Source organism: Idiotropiscis lumnitzeri, chromosome 17 (assembly GCF_059441095.1).
Source record: "Idiotropiscis lumnitzeri isolate Australia: NSW breed Sydney's pygmy pipehorse chromosome 17, RoL_Ilum_1.0, whole genome shotgun sequence".
NCBI classification, from domain to species: domain Eukaryota; kingdom Metazoa; phylum Chordata; class Actinopteri; order Syngnathiformes; family Syngnathidae; genus Idiotropiscis; species Idiotropiscis lumnitzeri.
Window position 1 is genome coordinate 10,231,902 of NC_142407.1, and position 18,685 is coordinate 10,250,586.

The 18,685-nt window shown below is 41.8% G+C and overlaps 1 protein-coding gene across 4 annotated transcripts in view; it reads right to left on the minus strand.

Annotated features, from left to right (window-relative positions):
* Positions 1–17,886, minus strand: part of ltbp3 (latent transforming growth factor beta binding protein 3) — a 28,977-nt gene extending 11,091 nt beyond the window's left edge. For 3 of the 4 annotated variants that reach the window (XM_088278862.1, XM_088278861.1, XM_088278860.1), the window contains exons 1-7: positions 17,324–17,886; positions 3,705–3,983; positions 3,418–3,581; positions 3,245–3,350; positions 1,302–1,388; positions 317–433; positions 83–229 (exon numbers count right to left, since the gene is read on the minus strand). In XM_088278862.1, the coding sequence (XP_088134988.1) occupies positions 83–229; positions 317–433; positions 1,302–1,388; positions 3,245–3,350; positions 3,418–3,581; positions 3,705–3,983; positions 17,324–17,561 (1,138 nt within the window). In that variant the 5' untranslated portion in view covers positions 17,562–17,886. Of the gene's footprint in view, positions 1–82; positions 230–316; positions 434–1,301; positions 1,389–3,244; positions 3,351–3,417; positions 3,582–3,704; positions 3,984–5,194; positions 5,250–17,323 lie in introns of those variants that run through there. The other variant, XM_088278863.1, reaches the window with a different exon arrangement.
* Positions 17,887–18,685: the final 799 nt, after the last annotated feature.

Genomic DNA, 18,685 nt, shown 5'->3' on the forward strand with positions numbered 1-18,685 from the left:
TACAATGTACGCTTATTCATTTGCAGCTTCAGGCAACACAAACTTGGCGGTAAAGTATGATTATAAAAACCGGTGTCCTCACCTGTGCCCACCTGCGGACAGCGTTCACAATTACGCCCCCAAGCTTTGCCCACCGTGCAGCAGCACATGTCCTTGGTGAGTTGGGTGGGCAGGGCGTGCTCGCAACCCCTGACGTCGGTCGCCATCAGGAAGCACTGAGCCAACTCGGCTGCAGGCGGGGAGGAACGGGACACTTTTACCTCGACGAGGGCCGAAGTACGGACCTTTGAATGTTTTAAGCCGTATTTCAACTCACCGACACATCGATTCCTCTCCAGGACAAAACTGGCCTTGCAGGAACATTTGAAGCTCCCCAGCGTGTTCAAACAATCTCCATTTTGACAGATACCCTGCATGGAGCACTCGTTGATATCTTCAAGGCCGACCGGCGTGGGAGTAAAAACATGGAAAAGTTACTTAGATACACACTGTCGGGTCTGATCTCTATTTAAAGACAGGAGAACAGTGAGTACAGTTTCTTTAAGTACCGTGGAAGTTATAACCTACTCCCGGTCAATCTCCAAATTGTTCTGATTTCAAAACACGTTTTCCCAAAGAAATAGTGGAACAGACTCAAACTGTCGCCATCATAAAATATTCAGAGCCTGAAAAAAATCAAGTTGGAAAGCTGAAAACCACTTGTTAGTCTGGCATCTAACCATGAAAGACTGTGTAAAATTTACGAAGATGAAGGAAAGCACTGTAAGAGGTAAAAAATAAATGAATTATAACTAGTGAGAGCCTTCACCATTACTCTTGAATGCCCTCCCCAAGGATATTAAAGCAACAATCTCGGAAGAAATATTTTTATCTGGACTTAAGAAAGCCTTCAACACGCTCACACCACACCTAGTTGGCGACTACTCCCTCGCCCTGCAGCCTCACCCCAAAACTGGATTTTGGCCTGTTTTACTGCCACAAAAAAAAAAAATAAAATAAATCACTCCACCTCCAAGACGATTGCGCAAATTAAATGGACTCTCATTCTGCTTAAACTATAAAATATATAGCATCCAGTGGCGGACAGTCAAGGCCTTCTCTGCTGGCCCAACAAAATGAAGAAATCATGATCATATTCTTCACATTGATGTCATCTTATATCCTAGTGTTGAATTTTTAGCCAATCAGATTTCAGAGAGCTCGTGTTGCCAGGCAGATTTCATGATACCAGGAAAAGACAATAAATAAGCCATCAACGGAGCAGTCAGTTATGACATGACCATAAAATATCAGGCAGTTACCTTGACAGTGTGTGCTGTTGAATCTTTTGTAGCCTTGCGGGCAGGTGGATCCGTAATCTTCGACAATTGTCTGCTTGACAGAAGCATCTGAGGACACGGAAAAGCACACGCGAGTAAACATAGCATCAAGAGACCTTTCAAGAATAAACCTTTAACTGACTCATTAACACTTCTCAGTTTAGTCTGTGCCGAAAAGCGAGCAGAGGGCAATCAAGTCAATTTCCCAAAATAATCAAATTACCCCCAATAAACTGTTCTGAGTTTCAGTGTAAATGGTAAAGAAGTCTCATTTCAGCGCCAGCGTGTATTTTTGGCACCGACGTCTGAGAAATTGCAGTTGTCAGGGCCAGTGAAAGATTTCTGGCCACATTTTACGGCTAAACAAACGATTTTGTTTCTCTTTTGCTTCTCTAATGATAGCTTTTATGAGCCGTCCCGCTCTCGAAATGCCGTCTCACAATCACACATCTCGAAATGTGCTCTAAAAGTTTAACAATGCATTAGGCTCGCTTGTCTGCAGTTTCTGGCCCAGCTGAATTTTATGGAACAAAAGGTAGTTAAAAAAAATTAAAAAAAAATAAAAAAAATAAATACATACATTTAAGAGAGCTGTGGGTGGACTGAACTGGAATATTTTGAATATAAACTGGAAAAAATAAGATCAAAGCATACAATGTGAGTAAGAGTGTAAAAATATGAGAGATGAATGAATAAAGATGGAAGAAAGCGTACAGGACTCGCTCGGGGCTGTAGTCTAAATTCTAAATTCAGACGTACAGTATCGGGTTTTGTCAAAGGCTGTATTGTGTGACTCAGTGCCGAGAGCTGGAATAATAGTCGAGTGGAAAGAATGTGGAGCCAACATTTTCTTGAAATTCAACCTTGGGCGATGTGATGACAGTCCTGCGCTGGGCAGGCCAATCGGAACATGGCGATGTCGGAGAGCCTTATTTTCCACATTCTCCTCCTCTGGCTCACTGTCTGTGTGTGTGTGTGTGTGTGTGTGTGTGTGTGTGTGTGTGTCAGTAACTTTCATGTACAGTGGTATCAAATCCACATTTCAAAGTTGGAAGGTGCAACTCGCCGGGGACGCCAAGGTCATGGATTGGCAAATAATCCTAAGAAACAAGCAACCATCGGATTGATTTTGTACATTTACCACACGTTCCTCAAAACTTGTATGATTACATTTTTTTTTTTAATTTATTTAAACGGAATTCTTTTGAGCTCACTGGACACATCCGATACATGTTTTTTTTTTTTCGGTTCGGCTACCTCATTTGACTGCAGTGCATGAGAAGGGCAAAGGAATAAACACATTGTTAAAGGCAGACCTTTCGATACTGAGCTCATTAGACGTTGCCGGTGTGTGGATATTCTTGCTGTGCTGACTGCAAAAGAGAATTATGATGTCAAATACACTTTTTGTTGTTTGTGTACAACTCTCGGGAGAACCCGTCAACTCGGCAAGTGTGAAATTAAACAAGCAAGTGTATTTTTAGTTATCTGCTTATTTCTGAATATATGTCTGTTCTGAACTTGTGTTATGTAACTATGGGGCTAATTAACATAATAACTTAATTAAAATAACTAATGACTGGGCAGCTAGGACTGATGAGGTTCCAGAGCAAGACAATCACTTGGGAGCGGTGGCGTAAGAAGCATCACGTCCAAAGTTAAAGGATAAGCAGAGCTGCAGTGTTGTTCGCACAAATTAGTGTTAGCTAACAATGTTACCAGTATTAGCTTTGGATAATAATTTTACAATAATGTTTCAGCTAAGTTGTGTCAGCAACAGGCGGATTTTTATTTTTTTTTGTAACCTCAAACCTGTAAATGAAATCCGTATCGTCCACTTTTATATTTATTTTAACCTTGTAAGAAAACACAGCAAATTCTTTTTAAAAAGCAAAAATGCAAATATAAAGTTTGAAAAGGCTTACTAGGCAGTTTGGGGCACTGGTAACACTTGTTTTGCCCCCACGAGTTGCCCACGCTGCCGCAGCAGTCCTCCTGGTTGGTCAGAACAGGAAGCGGGGTGCTGTTGCACTAATGCAATGAGACAAATGATTAGGGACAGCATCTCTTGGGTCCTGGTCTCCACGTGTGAACTCACGGCTTGTTTGGGCGTGGTCTCCTGGAAGCAACGCCCCTTGGGTTTGTGTCGCGTGGGCGGAGGGCGCAGCCCCGTCTTCTGGGGAGCTTTGCTATCGGCTTGGACCACGGGCTGAATGACCACGGACGTGTCTGGCGTGTGGTGAACATGCACGTTTATCTGCACTGAAAACAATGCAAGGATGTGAATTGACGATAAATTATGACTTGCTAGCTACTTCATTTTGAGCACGGGCTTTTAAAACTGTTCACTCATTCCTATGCAATTGTTTTTGCATGTATTTGTACCTTCAGAGGTGTGGTGACCCGGCTGTGCGAACGGTATGGAGAAAACCGAGTGCGACTGAGTCAACTGCGTTTGTCCCAGGCTGGCTTGCTCCAGAAGCTTCTGGCCGTCGGGCTTTAAGGGCATGGGATAGACGGGTTGCTTGTTGCCTCGCGCCGCTTGAACTCGCTGGGGGAGCCGCAGAGGAAACTGGCACAGTCGGCCCGTGAAGCCCGGCGGGCATAGGCAGTGTTTCCTGGAGCTGCACATGCCACCATTCAAACACGTGAGGGGACACACAACTGTGGAAACACAGAAGGGAGGAGACAATATTTGATATGCCGTAAGACGGTGCGTCATTTTCAGTCAACAGCAAGTGGTAAAATGGTCGCTCCCTCAGATGAACAAAAAACGGGTGGATTTTACTGCTTCACTCATATTAATAATAATATCATGTCCACTGCAATATTAATCCAGAACGTCATTTCGACTAGTGATCGCACATTGAGCATATTAATACAAATATTTTTGGAGTTTGACTTGCCCTTTAAGGTTATATTTTTTATTCATTTTATTGTTGCTCGCTCTGCAAGATCGGCTATTTTGCTCCATTTAATGATGCAACAACCTAATAAAGTGTAAACATGAGTAAAAGCAAATTGTCAAATGTAATATTCAGTCTACATTGCACAAGGATTTGAGAAAAAACAAAAATCCTCCACTTATTCCTAGCAAGTCCCGACAGCCAATCAGAAGCAGGCTCTTGGCAGGATAACAGAAGGTGATGTCATTGATGTGTTTAGCAGCCTTAATGGGGGAAGCTTCTCCCAATCTACAGAATGTATGAGAAAAAAAAAGAGGTTCTCGGCCTAGCGAGCAATCGCTGCAACTTTTAAGTCTCCATTTTGGACCTTTAACCTGCTGTTTGGGGACTTCTCAGGAAAAGAGAGAAGAGCTTTTGGCAGTTTCACTTTCACTGCTACTCACCACTACACGTGTACAAACTAGTGTTTCCTTTTCGCTGGTAACAAATTGTATTCAAACAACAAAGAGGAAAGCATCCACATGGAAACAATTATGGGAGCACTGCCAGCGAGTCTGGACTGCGGGGTAATTATGGGCCTGGAAGACATGAAACTCAGCGGGGACATCCTCGGAACGACAAAGACAAAAGGCATCCAATCCGAAAGGGTCGCGAGAAAAAAAATAAGCCAGCGTGGCGGAAAGGTTTATGGTGAGGAAACGGTCTAAAAGTCCGATTATAGCTGTGAAATGAATTTACACTTATTTACTGAACAAAATAAAGTAAAAGGTGTTTATTCACAGGAAGCTGTTTTAGGAGCTTTTGATTTGTACAAATGCATTTTAATAATAGTAAGTTATCACTCCGTAATAAATCACAAAGGTGTATAACATTAACATTGGTAGCGAATACTGCAATGTTTGTAACCTACCAAATACTTTTGTATAAAAACGCCAACGCACGAGATTTTTCACAAGCATGCGCACTTACACAAGGTGACAGTGCAAAACCGCCAAGCAGGCAGCGACATGCAGCATGAATGACAGGAAGTAGGTGAGCAGAACACACACTCAGCACTCATCTTTACCAGACATCCCCTGACATAAGCGCTCCAAAATCGGCTTGCGGCTACACTTTGCATCTGAGGTGGGAACTGGGAAAGACGCGGGGGAGGAAAATTACGATAACAGAAGCAGATGCAAGCCAAAGAGTCTCTTTTTTTTTTCCTCCCCCAAATGTTACACAATGTCACACGATCCCACACAAAGCCACAGAGATTGCGCTCGGGAAGAGTGGAGCTGAGCTGAGCCTCGGTCTGACTAAAAAAAAACAAAAAAAAACAACAGAACAGGGAGAGTTTTTGACGTCACCTTAACGAAACTCAAAGGGAGACGGAGAGGTCATCCAGCAATTAAGGGTCGTATTACTCAAGTGTGGGGAAAGGCCTTCAAGTGAATCGGACTTTTGTATTCATCCATTTTTAACTGTTCTTCATTTTTTTCCTGTTTAGGGTCACAGATGAGCTGCAGCCTACTTTAGCTAACTTTAACAAGCAAGCGTTCACACTCACATTCACAGCTGTGTACAATTTTGAGTTTTCAGGAAATATTTAGAAGTGTAGAACGACTCGGCGTCCTACTAAGAGCTTATACATTAATATAAAAAAAGTCTACACACCCCTGTTGCAAGTGCCAAGTTTTTGGAGCAAAAAAATAATTTCATGTGATTTATAATGAGAAATGAGACAATGTGGAGGAAAATGCGAACAATTTGAGTGTTACCACAAACCCTTCAGGCTTAGAAAGCAAATGTCAGGAAAAGCCTACTAGAACATCCGAAATGGATTTAAGGGTTCATCAAAGGTAATTGGAATAGTGTCACGTGTGTTGTGACTTATGAATTTGAGTTTGATTGCTTACTGTACAAGAGTGCGTATTTTAGTTGTTATGATTCTAATTATTTGCACGCTTGAAAACCTCAACTCGCAGACTTTTTATACGCATCGTACTTTGGTTATCAGATTAAGGTGTACAGTTAGACGCTAACTCCATTTCCCATTAACCTCCTTTCCACCAAAGGCGTTCAGTTCATTTCTACAGTAGCAACCACTTGTGGTTGCAATAGTGTGTAAATCAGTAAAACCCACTTTACAGTCAGCAGCTTTATTAAGCGAGAAAAAAAAAAAAAAGTTTCCAAGTTACACATCTTGTCTATATTACTCTGCTAATTGGATTTTGTCCTCTTGTTTTTTGAGGCTGCAGGACTGACACATTTATGATTATCCTTTATGATTTACATGGTATCAAGTGGTTCTTCACTTCACATAATGGTGAGAAAGAGACCAAGGCTTTCTGGTGATTTTTTTTTAATTTTTTTGAGTTAAAAAGGTTTGCTTGCCAATGGAATGTAGGGTGGTAACTGCATCTACATGGCAAAATTGCTCACATCTATAGAAGACTTTGCCTTCATCAGCACAGAATTTAAGAGGCTCCCATGCTCATTAACTCATCAGTTTGCTTCTTTGAGTCTGGAAGACGGGCTTTCTGTGCATGTACCACGCCTTTGTCTTTTAGGATCCAACACATTCCTGCGACGGGGTGTTATTAAAAATCAAATGCAATATTCCTTTGAGCTATGCGATTGTGCGATTGTGTGAGCGGGGGGAGGCGGGACGGGAGCCATCTATGGCGTGATGAAGGGACGATACAGCAATTATTTTGTTTTTCGCAAAAGCCCCGACAATGGAAAGAGATCACAAAATCGCGGTTGCAACTCGCCCTTCGCCACCTTCACGCATGTCGTCGTTGTACATGTGGTTTCAGTTAAGCCATTAAAAGTTTTGCCATGCTTTGGCAGAGAGGAAATGTAGGATTTTCACTGGCCTGACAGAAAAGGTTTTGCTCATGTGCTTTATAGGGAAACACTCGCGTTGAATGCTCCACAGCAGGTTATGTTCAAGAGTGGTGAAGGGATAGAGTGTCACTGGAAAAATGATGTATAGAGCATGTGCTAGAGTAAGGGAATGAAGTAAGAAGATATGTAAGAAAGAAAATAATTTGATATCTAGAGCTTGTGATAACCTGTCTCTTCTATTTAAAAAAAAAGTTTATTCGCATTCCACAGACCTAAAACAAAAACCATGTACGTGCATGGAAAAGAACATAAGATTTTGGTATGAAAAAAAAGGGGATGGGAAGGGTTGGCTGCTGGAAGAAAGGAAGGGATGACGGAAGGAAAGACAGAGGAAAAGAATGGGAAAAAGAAATGCAAGAAAGGCTGCATGGAAATGGAAGGAAGTGAAAAGAGTGCAAAAAAATGATAAATGAATCGATATAGCGGAAGATGGGAAAGGCAGAAAAATCTGAAGAGAAATGAAAGTGAGGAGGAAGTTGCAAAGGGATGGAGAGAGAGAGAGAGAGAACGAGAGGAAGGAGACGAAAGTGCAAAACAAGTAAAGACCGAAACATTGTGTGGAGAATGTAAGAAGGAAAGAAAGGTAGAAAGACAAAAAATAGAAAAACAAAGAAAGAGAGAATGGGGGAAAAAAAGAAAGCAAGGTTTACCCTGAGAGTGCCCTGTGACGCGACCACCCACTCGATGGTGTCTGTGGATGACGCATCGACCTTAACGCAAACTAGCCCCACCACCCTCCCCTCCAGCGTCGTTCCAGCCACAGCCGCACCCTTCCCACACAAAAACAACAAATTACACACCACAAAAACACAGAGTAAAAAAAAAAAGTTGCACATACAGCTGACTGCAGCAAACAGACGCACGCACGAACACACACAATGACCTGATGCGTCCCCTCGACTCGACGACAGTGCTGCAAACAACCATTAGCCACGCCCCCAATTAAAGGAACCCAACTGTAAAATAATAATGACGCCAGTTGAGTCACTTTCTCTGTGATTCACGGGCCTGCCTGTACCAACCAACCAACCAACCCACACACAGATTAAATATAGACACTGTTTCTCTTTTCTGGGCTACGTTGCCTACTTTTGCACATGGCAGCGCACACAAACACGCACGCGCACATTTCATCTGTGCGCGTTTCCACTGGTGTCGCTTTCGTATTGTTGGCCTGTAACTCTGACGCACTGCTCGTATGCTGACTCAAACACACAGCAGCATTTACGGTAACGCATTACGCTGTAAATCAGGTTGAATCGTTTCATAATGTGTTGTCGGAATTGAGAAGAAAAGTCTATAATAAAGGAAGCACTCACATTTGGATGATCAGAACGCACGCGCACACATACACGCACACATCGCAACATTGCAGATGCAACAGCCAATTAAAAATACACTTGAGCTTTCACATATGACAAAACGATGTCATGAACATAAAATGGCAAAATTCAAACTCTGAACCTTTAGACTGCGAAGCAAACGTGCTACCCAATAATGCACAGTGGTGTATTATTCTATTCTAAAATACAATTTTCATACATGAACATAAATGTATCGTTTTACCGAAACAAACCTGCCAAAAGTAGTACGTCACAACAATCTTTACTATCTTTACTAAGATGTCAAATAATTTACTTGCACTCTTGAACACAAAAATGTATTTTAGTCAATGTTATGACAGCACGGTAGACTCGCGCTTACAGATAATCTCGAGACAAACACGACCCTAATAGCAGTTGTCTAAACTGTTATGGTCAAAGTGTGACAGTAGAAAACAGCTGTCTATTTTTGTACACTCACGCACACACACTGCATAATGCATTGGGGCAGTCCCTTGGGAGGAAATAGTTTGGCACTTAAACCCCGGATGGATAAAACAGAACAGATATAGCGCTAATGAGCTTTAAAAGTGCTCAAAGGGGGGGGATTGACTGTTTCTCTCTGTTTGCGGTCAAAATGCTAGGCTAAACTAACTAGCTTTATTGGCAAGCAATGCAACTGCTCATATCTATCCTCTCATAAAACTCAAAGCATCTGTCCAAAGGCGTCAAACTAGCACTTTTGCATGGGACAAAGCTGTCATCTTATCCGTCGGCAGTCTTTAGTTGGTTTGCAGCCACTTGCTGTTGATTTTCTGTACTCAGTCTGCTTGATCTCTAAAATAGTGTTGCAACACAAAACAATGAGAATGACTTGTTTGTGTTGTTAAAAACAACCACGTAAATTTGCGTGAAGTTCGTTAGCGTCATGCTAATGAATAATGGGAAAGGTTAGCTCTAGCGGTCATTCAGGTTGGTATGGCTGAGTCAGACATTCTCAGTAAATGACGATCACCTATTTGTTGAGTGCAAGATGGGAGGAGAAAAAGTATTGTGAGATACAATTTTCAAGCGATGTTTGTTTGACTTTTTGACTTTCTTCTATGTAAGGTGTATTTTTCATTTGCGAACATTTCCACTTCACAACATTAGCAACGGTATGGTAAGCTTTGTTAGCATAAACGTTGAACCAACGCAAGCTAGCACTAAACATGCCACAAATCTGAAAAACCCTTACATTTAAGGCATATTTTTCATTTGCTAACATTTCCACTTCACATTAGCAACGATATGCTATTTTCTGTTAGCATAAACGTTGAAATAACGCTAGCTAGCACTTAACATGCTACATACCGCAATTTTTTCCCCTTCTTTTCAATATATATGTTAATAAATGAGGTGCACTTTATGATACACATATAATTGGTGATTAAAAAAATTATCTACATTTCTTACTTTCATACATTTCATTGATTTCACATTGTCTTTAAACCAACACACACCAGTGTCTTTTTCCAAGTGTGCTTCCACTAGAACTGAGTGTGAGTACTTCCGCCACCTCTGTCAACTGCAAATGCTAATACTTCATTGCACAGATGTTATTCAGTAAGATAAGAGTCATTAATGGTAAGTGTGTCCGTTTCAAGGTTTCTGAATGCAGCTCAGTCTAAGAGCATGGCGGCAGCTTTGGCAGAAGCCGTGTTATTCTGTTTACCCTGGCTAATCGCTACAGCTACAGGGTCCCGCGCGATGGCGGCAGTCCCGGGCGCTCGCATTCCTCCAAGCGGCTTTAAATAACTGCTCCCATTCTCCCCCCCTGGCCGGGCAAATGGGAGGAGAGTGTTAAAGATGGTAAAGAAGGCTGTTTGTTTGAGCTGCAGGTCGATAAACAGCGTTTGAACACCAAGCACACTCGGGCGCACATGCTCGTGCGTACATGCACACTGTTCCCTTGTGACGTTTCCCAAAAAAACAACCCTAATTGCTGCTTTGTTTTCCAAACATTATTTCACTGCAATGCTTCATAGCCCATGCAAGTGACTGGCTCTTTTTCTGTTTCTTTTTGCAGAAAGTGATGACAAGGAGGAATTTGATTTGAAATGACTCGCAGGGGTGGTCTCGCTGAAGTGAATGTTTCGATTCAGGGAATGTTTTGTCTGGTGGACAACGCATGATGCGTTCAGTTCCCACTCAGTGAATTTAAATGGGAATGCTTGTCTAATCAGCCAATCATAGGTGGGGGACTCGAATCACATGACTTGGCCTTATGTCGGGTTAAGTCGCGAATTACATGACTTGCGGTTCAATTGCCAAAATGTTATGAAAGCCTTGCCTTGACTGACTTGGAAACTCATTCTGTTGGTGTTTGAAAATCTTTTTTTTTTTAATATTAGTGATCATTTTTCTGTGTCGTGCGTGCCAACAATATGGCAATCTCGGCCATCAGTATTCCCCGACCGCAGAAAAGGGCTGAGGCTCACTGATGAAAATGGTAAAAAGACAAAACAACCTACGAAAGTTTGCAGGGGTGGAGAATCCAGTTGCAGAAAGGAAAAGTTTGGCTTTAGCCACAGGCAGGTGCCTCCACTCAACCGGCAGGTAAAAACGAGCTATATTTAGGAAGTCAAATCAAAAATTGCTTTTACAATAATATGCTCTACATGACTAAACACGGTATTCTGATTAACTCATTCACTGCCAATGACGGATATAAAAGCCAAAAAGTACATTTTATTTACTTGTGATAAAATCCTTGCTGTCTGTAAATTCTTTAAATTTGAAAAACAAAGAGGCAGTGAAAACAAGATTGTGACCCATTTCTGATGACGATCAGAAGAAAGTACTTAACGAATGTGTATCAGCCTCCCCCCCAAACATGCGTTGACTCCACCACGAGAGCGTGTGAGTCCCTTTCCCAGAACCAAAAGAAAGAACGGAGTGTGTGTGGTGTCTTCAGTGTAAAATAAACCAGCCCACTCGAAATAGACAGGGAGCAAACACAAGTGTATTTACCGCGACTTGTCTACATTTTCAAACTCCCATGGACCTCTGACCTAGGTTGGGAGGGGGGAAACAAAACAAACCGCAGGCTACTACTGTCATTCACCTAAAATAGAGAACCACATGGGAACTTCCAGAATAGCCATTTCGACTAATGATGATGAGGTCCACTTTCAGCAACACCAGCCCAGACTGTGACATAAGAGGTCAACATCCGCGTATGATAAGAGACTGTTGGGCTCAATTCATTAAAAAAAAAAAAAAAGATTTCCTTGGTTGACTATATGTGGAAATGCTCCTAAATGGTGTCGAATGATTCACGTGTAGTCCAAATAACAGATTGCGAGGTGCCTCCCCAGATTTTTTCTGTCGAACATCAAACTGAAGAAAAAGGAACCAAAGCAGATGCAGTCACGGGCCAACAAACTTAAGCAAATGAATGTTGGATACTTTGTCAGCCAAACACAAAATAACATTGTGGACGATCGCACGCAACAACATTACAGCGCCAAGTTCAACTCCAATCAAGTATCCGGCAAGCGGAGTTATTCAACAGCTGTAGTGCACCTTCTCAACTTTTGAAAAATGACCGAAGAAATGCGCTTGACAGGGAGACTAAGGACAACAACCTAGGGTCTTTCTTTCGGTCCTGACATAATCAATCAATTTTGTGTGGCACAGATAATTAGTTCCACCTTACTGCTGTTTCGCATGGTCATATTACACTGAGGCACTTACGTTCAGAAGAACCAACTAGCTAAACCATTAGCATTGAGTTGGACACAGAATATCAAAAAATGTTTCATAGCAGTGAAATGTCTGATACTTGTAGTGAGCATTTATCAAGACTATTTCGTTTAATCCCCGACGACGCATGTTGCCAGTAATTAGCGGTGGCTCCTGTGTTAGCAGCTATCGGCGTTAGCGGCCAGCAGCGTTAGCGGCCCGCAGCGTTAGCGATGCTATATAGGGTGGCGAGAGGCATCAGATTACTTTTCAAAGGCAGGTCGGAGAGACTTCAAATACTCTGCACGCTTTGATACTGACAGACTGACAAGGTTGCAGTTTGTCACTTTTTAACAAACCGGGCTTACTCAAGTGTGTTGTTTTAGTCGGCCAACACGCTACTGTGGTTTTGACGTCACTTTGTCTCATATACCAAAATCTATGAGATGTCGAAAATTTCAATCATATCCCTCGAGAGGAAAATAGTGTGCTGCTATGCACAGATTATACTTAAGTATGAAATATAGATAATCTAAAAATAGAAACCAGTTTGTCATTCATTATTCAGCGGAAATGTGGAAAAATTTTTTTTTGGTATTCATACTTGTTCTTTGTTTTTATCGATAGCAGGAGTCATAATCATCTGCTTACAGACCTCCAAATTAACATGACTGTTTTTTGTCACTCTCTGAATTAATCAGCCCAAGTCATCTTTTGTCCGTCCTTCTCGGGCCCTTGTGTGCAGGCACACACTCGAACAGGTTTGTTCAGGCTGAGCTCACGTCACAAATATGGATAAGTCTTCATATTGTTGCCGCTATAGCTGTGGCCGATTTAACACAGGGGAGAGAAATTTCCACTCGTCCACTCTCGCACACATTCCAGGGCTCACGCAGAACAACACGCATCTCGTGTGGCGTAGGAAGCCAAAATGCTCCTCCAGGCTGCCGCAACAGCCCCGTCCCATTTTTCCACTCTTTTTATGGATGATAAATCCAGGATGCAGGTGCTTTGCAGAGCAGCTTGCACATTTCCAGAACAAATGTCGCAATCGGCAGTTATTCCGGGAATTTAAAATCTAACACCGGAATCGTCTGACACAAAAAGCTCCAAAATGTGACACAAGCAAATCGGAGGATGCAAGAATCCGCAGCGCTGTGACATGCTCAACTCGAAGACTTGTCTGAAGGTTAAAAAGCCACAACGGGCCAGTAAATCAAAGTGTTCTCTGGAATGGAATAAAAGAATTGTTGAGCTGAGGGATGAACGCTCACTCTTTGAATCTGTGCATGTACTGCTCTGTCGACATGAGCCGGCATTGAGAGCCCCGCAAGTGGTGTCGGGATTCTGGAAGTTAAAAATATTTACATTCCAATAGAGTAATAAAGTGGACGCTCTGAAGTTTGCCATCAACTTTAAAATTGAGTACAAATGGAATTATTTACACGTATGCCAGTTTCACCGTTCACAATTGTAATATTTTAAACCAAAAGTGACGAAAAGAAAAAAGCGAAAGAAAAAAAGAACGCGCTAAAGGCATCGCTGCTCAGTAAAATATTTTATTTCGACAACAACATTGATGGAAGATGACTGGCATACACACTCCCAAGTCAGCTAGAGTGGTTATCAAAAGTCTACACACCCCTGTTCAAATGGCAGCAGGTGACAATGGGACCAAACGCAACACGGCCACATTCCAGTTATAAGAGGGTGTGCACACTTCTGCAAAAAATTTTCCAGTTGTTTAATTTTACGAGCCTTGCCACGAGATTTAATAAATAAATAAATAAATATGCCAGTGAAGTTGTACACATTAAGGGTGGAAAAAAGTTTGGTTATTATTCTTTTTTTTTTTTTTTTTTTTTTAATATCTTAAAAACCTGAAATTTGAACAAGGTGGTGAAGACATTTTTATATGCACTTCATAACACATGTTATCAAAGAGTAGGTCAATTCACTTGATTTTTATTCACCGTAGCTTTATTATAGAGTGGTGAACTTGTTTTGATATGTCATGACCATGAAGAATGTTAAACCGTTACCGTTAAACCGTTAAATTCAATACCTAGCAGGTCAATAAACTTTTTCTTTTTTCTTTTTTTTTTTTTTTTTTTTTAACAGCAGCAGTGAGCCCGCAAAAAAACAATTTCTATTCATGTCATTTAGTATGGGGCTAATGTGAATTTACATATGAATAAAGACATGCATTAAAAGGTTTGGAGGCTTATCTGAAAGAACCAGACGGATATATTCCGAGTGCAGCTGCGAGGTGCAATCCCCCCCAAAAAAACGCAGAAACCTCGCGACATGATTTAGGCGAGGACAAAGGGGGGGAGAAAACAAAAACATAATCACAATTTTGAACTTTTGACACTGGATGAAATGAGACTTCAAGAGGGGGGGGGGGATGATCTTTCATGTGTGTGTAACATAACGCTGCATACGCACGGCTGCTTTGAACGGGAGTCAAAGACGTTTCATTTCCAGCAAGCATATACAGTAATGGAAAGACGAAAAAGTTCACTCACTAATGACTTCCACAGATGGAGAGATGGGATTTTTTTTACATTTATATATATATAACACAGATACAAATTCTGAGGGTAATTTCATTTGTCACTCAATATGTCAGACTTGTATTTATTTTACTATGATATTAGACTATATTTCATTCCCATGACGGAATAAAAGAACGCCGTGAGTGATGGTTAACATCTGCAACCTTGGACCATGATTATCATTTATGGCTCAGCTTCACCAGCCACTACTTTTTTTTTTTTTTTTTTTTTACAAGTTCCTTTATCTGATCAACTGAACATTCTGAGATAAGCAATCAGCCTCACTTCTTTGTGTGTGTGTGTGTGTGTGCATGTTCTATATGCACAGTGAGTAAGGACTGAAGTTAATTGTGGGCTGGACAAGTAAAGTAGACAGTAAGGCTCCACGTCTGGCCACATTTGATGTGATGGAGCGGAGAAAGACTTTCTCACTCACGCCAACCAGACGCTGCTCCACTCACTGGGGGGAAAGTCGAGATCTGAGAGTGCATTTATGTGCCATGTAATGAGCCTTGGCTCAGTAATTAAAGTGTGATATGGGAACATTTTCCAGGGAGGCATAACGCATGGAGGGAACTCCACCTCATTTCATCACCTAATAGTTTTTATCAATTGCGTCTAAAAAGGCATACGGATTTAACATCTAAGCTGATTTTTTTATTTCATTTGAGAGACCTCATAACATGAGGGAGTAAAAAAAATGATCAAGTGAATTTTCTGACTGCTCTTATATCGCAGTGCTTCTCAATTATTTTCTGTTACGCCCCCCCTCCCGCCTAGCAAGAAGAAAACAATTCGCCCTCCCACACTACCACTCACTCTCCACCGCAACTATAAGAAAAAGCATTTTCGTTGCAAAACAAACCTACACCGTAGAGTTAACGAGCAAGGAGAGCGCCACTGCCAACTACTGGAGTGGATGTGCAATTACACTTTATTGTAGTGGGGTGGAAAAAAAAAAGAATGTTCCACTGGGTCACACGCACCCCTCTCATCATCGCACTGTGCCCGCCCCACTATTTGAGAAGCACTGTTATAAAGGAATCAATTAAAAAAAAAAAAAATCAATAAAAGGAACTACTGTTCACTAAACTCTTATTTTTTTCTTGTGAAATATTGTAATTTTACAACAACAAAACTTGTTCCATTGCAAGTTTGCTGCCTGTCAGTATGTCGCAGTGCTTTTCTACACCGCAGCAAATCCAATGTCAGTCATGAGGCTTCTCATCCACCTCTTGTATTGCATGTCATCCAATTCAGGTAATGAATTGGGTTGTGTAATTTTTATGTTAATCACCTTCAGCTTTTGAGGGACATTTGATCCGGGTTTAAGTCAATCTCTCAAACAAAGCCCATTTGTCAGTTAAAGGAGCATAGTAGGTTTTGTCACTACACAAATAAAAAAGATAAAAGTGTAATTATTAACATATTACTGTCAAAGTTGAACAAAAAAAGTCACAATCCTATCAGCTTTTAATTTGGTCCAAAAATCCCATTGGGCTTCTTCAGGAGTTCATTGCGTTATTAAAAAGGTGATGTTTAGCATCATGGAGTACTTTAGAGTTTCAAAGACCACAGATGGAGATGTTAGCCAAGATACATTTGGTTCTCATTTGGTGCGTGCTATATAGAACAATTGGCTAACTAATGGGAATCGTTGCCAAATAGTACCTAAAAGCACTTCCAAGACCAAGAACCACATTTGGGTACTATGTTGAACGTTTATTTGTTAGAGTGCAAAGTGTTAAGACTGTTCTCCCTAAAGGGAGGATTAATTGGCTTATTATGTTTGTTTTATTGGTGCGGTGGTACGCACTTTTTAAAATGATACGACATAAGTGATTGCAAATTACTTTGAAGACACCCCAAGCTAAGACTCGTAAACCACCAGGGCCCAGTTTGAGAAGCACCTAATGTACATCATGAGCAGGCTATTTATGACTTTTGATCAAAAGTGCAGCAACTACTGCCAGGGTATAAATACTTAATGCAGGGGATTGGAACATAACAAGCAAAAACGCATTTTCCAGCAACTACTTAATGGTTTAATTAAAACTGGGAACCATCGCAAAGCTGTTTTGTTGTACGGTGAGCTTTTACACTATGATGAGGGCAGAGGTCACCAACCTTTTTGAAACTTCTTAGTAACTGGTTAATGTGAAAGGCTACGAGTTTGATACACACTTAGGAAAAAACATATTCCCTCAAAATACCTTGAAAAACATCATTAACAATAACAACACAGATTGTCCCTGGAACTAGCAGTACCTGTCAGTGACGTGATTGATGATCAGCAAATTATGACAATACAACCTGTTTAACGTGCTGACTGAAAAATAAATCAATCCGATTCGCACAATTATTCTTAGGGTAACTTTTGACTCTTTTGGCTCCTTTTCCCCACCTGTGACGACGGGTATCAAACTTTTTCACACTATGACAAGCTATGAACAGATGCACATCCAAAATCAAATTGAAGTCATCAGAGCGCCACTCGGTGTTGATCCCAGCAGCCTAATTATATCCCACGCAACCCCCCACCCTACCGCCAAACTAAATAAATTAATAAAAAATAAAATGCAAGCTGATCGTCCACTCACCGACCCTGAAGCCCTGTCCGATGAGCGTGTCCGTCCCCTGGCCGTTCTCCGCTATGAGCGTGGTGTTGTTGCCCTGCTCGCAGCGGTCCTGGCACTGACCCTTCAGGCAGATCCGCTTGCAGATGAACGGCGCGATGACAACCTTGAAGCGCTCACGCGTGGACAAGCGCTCCGTGCACCGCGCCAGCCTGTGCACGCTGAGCCACAGGAGAAGCACGCGCCAGATCAGCGAGGGCATCGTGGCATCCTCTGGCGCCCCGCTCACGAAGCCGGACACATGAAACCACCAGCCGGGGGCGATCCGCTGTGCTCGCCAGTTGACGACAATGAAGCTCCTTGTGGGCTTTCCCCTCCTAAAGAAGGAATAAAATTATCACTCCTCCGGTGTACTTTGGTGATCCATCCGTAAAAGCGACCACTTTGGCATGGTTGGAAGTTGCCACTGAAAAAAAAAAAGTTCTCGCAGCTCTTCCTCCTCTCTTCCTTCTTCGCCTGTTGGTTCCCGGGAGTGCGTATGCGGCTCGGGGAGAAGGAGGGAAGAAAAGGGAGGAGGAGAAGTGAGCCAGCCCTCCGTGCAAAAAAAGACTGGCAGCAGGCCAGCCAGGCGGTTCAGAAGTGAAGCTGAAGCTCAAAGTGCTTTTCTAGTTGGTTAGACAGCCATAGCGTTTTTTCCCACCTCCTGCTCCAGCCTTGAACGCAACACAAGCCGCGACTCAAACTACCGCAAAACGGTTAATTGGCACTCACCTCAACTTACAATGTGACTTATTTTCTCAGATATTATACGAGTCCCAACCATATAAAACAGAAAACTAGTATTTAACTTTCTTGTTGCGTCCAATGGCGTAGAAGATAATAGTGACAAGCCCGGTCTCCCCTATAATTGCCAAAACATTAGGTGCGCTTGCACAATCAATTTGTTTTCAATCAGAAGCCTAAGTTGCAAATCCCGCTCCAAATTGATTATTTTATTTTTAAGTTTTATATGAATAATTAATGTAATAATAATCACAGGTATAGCATGTATCCCTGTCTCTGTCCAAGGGTTCAGGGATCAAATAACTTGTATGGATTTTCTCAACTATATACTTTATACATGTATGTATGCATGCATTTGTAAGTAAGGGAGTCATTTACAATTCCAAGCTTATGATTGAAAACGAAAACAATCCAACTTTACAACCGACAATAAGTTCAGCGTCCTTCTATATTTAACGTGACCAAACAATGTGACCGTCAACTATTCACTGTCGACTGATTAGAGTAAATTAGCCCAATGACGTAACACATCTGTCGGCAGCCCCACCCCACTATAAATGACTCCAAACATGATGTTATGCTTGGGAAAAGTCAAGTGTGTCT